The sequence below is a fragment of the Hermetia illucens genome, chromosome 6 (genome assembly GCF_905115235.1).
Source record: "Hermetia illucens chromosome 6, iHerIll2.2.curated.20191125, whole genome shotgun sequence".
Classification (NCBI taxonomy): Eukaryota; Metazoa; Arthropoda; class Insecta; order Diptera; family Stratiomyidae; genus Hermetia; species Hermetia illucens.
In genome coordinates this window covers 96,448,677-96,451,840 of record NC_051854.1, presented here as the reverse complement: position 1 = coordinate 96,451,840, position 3,164 = coordinate 96,448,677, and the positions used below count along the sequence as shown (strand labels likewise).

General features: G+C 45.1%; 1 protein-coding gene across 1 annotated transcript; it reads left to right on the top strand.

Moving 5' to 3' along the window:
- Nucleotides 1-652: 652 nt before the first annotated feature.
- On the top strand, nt 653-1,149 carry LOC119660178. Its single transcript, XM_038068586.1, has 2 exons — nt 653-779; nt 849-1,149. The coding sequence occupies exons 1-2, from the start codon at nt 720-722 to the stop codon at nt 1,134-1,136; spliced, it is 348 nt and encodes a 115-aa protein (XP_037924514.1). The 5' UTR covers nt 653-719; the 3' UTR covers nt 1,137-1,149.
- The last annotated feature ends 2,015 nt before the right edge of the window (nt 1,150-3,164 follow it).

Here is a 3,164-nt window from a genome sequence, read left to right as displayed (position 1 = left end):
GAATATCTGATCTTGCCGGTCCTTATGTATTCCTCGGAAAAAAATTGCGAATTCTTGGCCGCGTTCGGGAGGAGAATACTCCGAAGAATTTTTGGCCCCCTACATGAGAATGGACGATTCCGTAGCCTACATAATGACGAAATCTAAGATACCATGACCGTTAGGTTGTGGATAAAATCCGGCTCAACAGGTTGCGATGGGCCGAAAAATATATAAGGGCAACATCTATGGTAGAAAAAGAAGACGAGGCAGACCCTGCCTAAGTTAGAATGATGGCGTAGGTCAGGACGCCAGACAGCATTTAGGGATATCGAATTGGTGGCCCTCGGCGCAAAACCGGGGTGTCGGGAGTTCCTCATTAAGGTAGGCTTAAACCGGATACCGGTTGTTGCGCCGTTGGTGATGATGATCCCTACACAGCTAAACTCTTCTCATCGAATTCCTGATAAATGTTAATTTTTGTGTTTAGATCTTCAAATGAAGTAATAAGTAGAGAACATTATGATTATGTGAGCAACAACCTTGAACAAATAACATATTTTCTGGTAACTATGACATGCGCAACGTTATAATAATCTCTAATAACCCAATTGAAACAAAATCGCATTTTACCTAATCATACTTATTTTCTTGAGCATATATAAATGAGTTGCTCATTTTGCAGCATTAGATAACCGGACATCTCTATCCCAAGCGAACGTATTGCAAATATAATCAAAATGGAGAGATTTTATTTTATTCTCTATGGCGCAGTTCTACTGTTACCAATTGTAATACCGGTAAGTATCGTTTTCTTTTGTATATACCTAAATATACTTGCATAAAATACTAATCCTTCCTCTGTTTAGGAAAATCCTGAACCGGATGAGACAACCTATGCAACTTTACGATCTGTTTCGTCGGAATCCGTGGAAGCGGAGGATCGTGTTGAAGGAAGGTCACTCATTGGAGCAATAGAAACGGTGAAGAAGGTGGGAAATGTATTACAGCGAGTAGGCTCGAAAATCCCATCAGGTGGTTTTCTGAGTTCTCAAATTCCGTCTTCTCAAGAATTTGGTCGTCCCAAGATGCGGGCAATCCAAATAATCCATAATATTAAGAAAGACGTGGAAGATTTTGCGAAGAATAAAAGTTGATATTGTCACCCTTTGTTCTGGCTGGCGTCCATATTAGGAAAGTGATTTTCGATTCAAAGGATTCCAAGATTAAAGATTGTGCCCCTTTTACTGGTTATAGTGTACCTGTTGATCATAGTATCTCAAGCAGGCCAGTAACCGTTAGGAACTTTAGTATGTTCCCCACTTCCAGAAGTTTCAGCTTTGCATCTGGTATTAAGTGTTCTCCCAGATGTATCGACCTACTTTGCACAAGTGCTGGACACTGTCCCAGGACGTGCATAGAGGTTTCGTCCTCCTCCTCACAGAACCTGCAGGCAGTGTCCGTAGATATCCCTAGCTTCCCTAGGTGGTAGTTCAGCCGACAATGACCGGTGAGAATTCCCACTATGATTCGGAGGTTCTTTTTGGTGAGGTTTAAGCAATCCTTTGTGCGCATGGGTTCGTATCCCCCAATAAGCACCCTGGACTGCTCCATCCCTGGTAGACCCGCCCAATATAGTTCCCTCAACCGTTTTTCTTCGTTTCTTAGATTCATAGCCATGAAACCGTTTCCGATTCCACAGAAGGGTTCTGGCCCGTATAAAGGCATCCCTGCTCCCTTCTTGGCTAGTTCATCCGCTGCCTCATTGCCTTCCAGCCCAGCATGGCCTGGAACCCAAAGTATCCAGACCTTGTTGGACGAGCCGAGTGTATTCAGTCTCTCAAGGCATTCCCATACCAGTTTAGAGTTCACCTGGTTGGACCTAAGTGCCTTGATCGCTGCTTGGCTATCGGTGAGAATAGCTATGTTCTGCCCCCTGTAGTTCCTTTGCAGATTAAAGGAGGCACATTTGTCTATGGCGTAAATTTCCGCCTGGAATATGCTAGTGTACCTGCCCATTGGCTCGAAGTACATTTTCCTTGGACCAATGACACCGGCACCCGCTCCCTCTGCTGTGAGGGATCCGTCAGTGTACCAAGTAATCAGTTGCTGGTTTAAGCCGTATGTCGCAACCACGCTCTCCCAGTTTGCCTTGTTACTCCAACGTGTTTCAAACTTCTTATCGAAGTGAAACCTCGTTGTCATGTTGTCCCTCGGTATCAGTAATTCGGGATACCGCCTAGAAAGGATATCAATCTTCCTTCGATTTAGGCAGCTCCCCGCCTCACTCATGCTACCGGCCATCCTGAATATTGATCTCCTTGCCTGCATCTGTATGTGCAGATGGAGAGGGGTTAATCCCAGAAGGACCTCCAGGGATGCCGTTGGGCATGTCCTCATTGCCCCACTGATACACACGCAAGCCAGCCTTTGGAGCTTATGTAATTCCCTGGCTTGTGTGCTGAGTTGGGTTCTTTCTGCCCAGATTACCGCTCCATAGGTAATCATTGGTCTTACTATTGCAGTATATATCCAAAGTAGTATCTTCGGGCTACAACCCCATTTTTTTCCTGCTATGGATCTGCAAGTCATCAGAGCCCTCGTGGCTTTCCGACAAGTGTTTCCGACATGTGTCTTCCAGAGTAATTTTTGGTCTAGCGTGATTCCCAAGTATTTGACCTCTGTTTCTCGTTTCACCTCCATATCATGTAATATTATGGCTTTCAGGTGATCTAGCTTACGCCTCCTAGTGAATGGTACTATGGTGGTTTTGGTTGGGTTGATCCGCAGTCCCACCTTCCTGCACCAGGCATTAGTAACCCTTAATCTAGTTTGGATTCTATCACATAGGGTATCTTCATATTTGCCCCTACAGATTAGAACAATGTCGTCCGCGTAGCCCTGGACTTGTATTCCAGTATTAGTTAACACATCCAGGAGTTCATCCACTACCATACTCCACATCAGCGGCGATAGTACTCCGCCCTGTGGACAGCCTTGAGTGGTGTTCATGATAATAGAATTTGTACCTGTTTGTACCTCTATTTGTCTGCTTTCTGACATTTTGCCCATCCAGAGTGCCAGGGTGTTTCCCACTCCTTTGCGGCTCAGGGCATCCTGTATCTCTGTGTGCGATGTGTTGTCGAATGCTCCTTCGATATCCAAAAACGCGCACAGTGCAATTT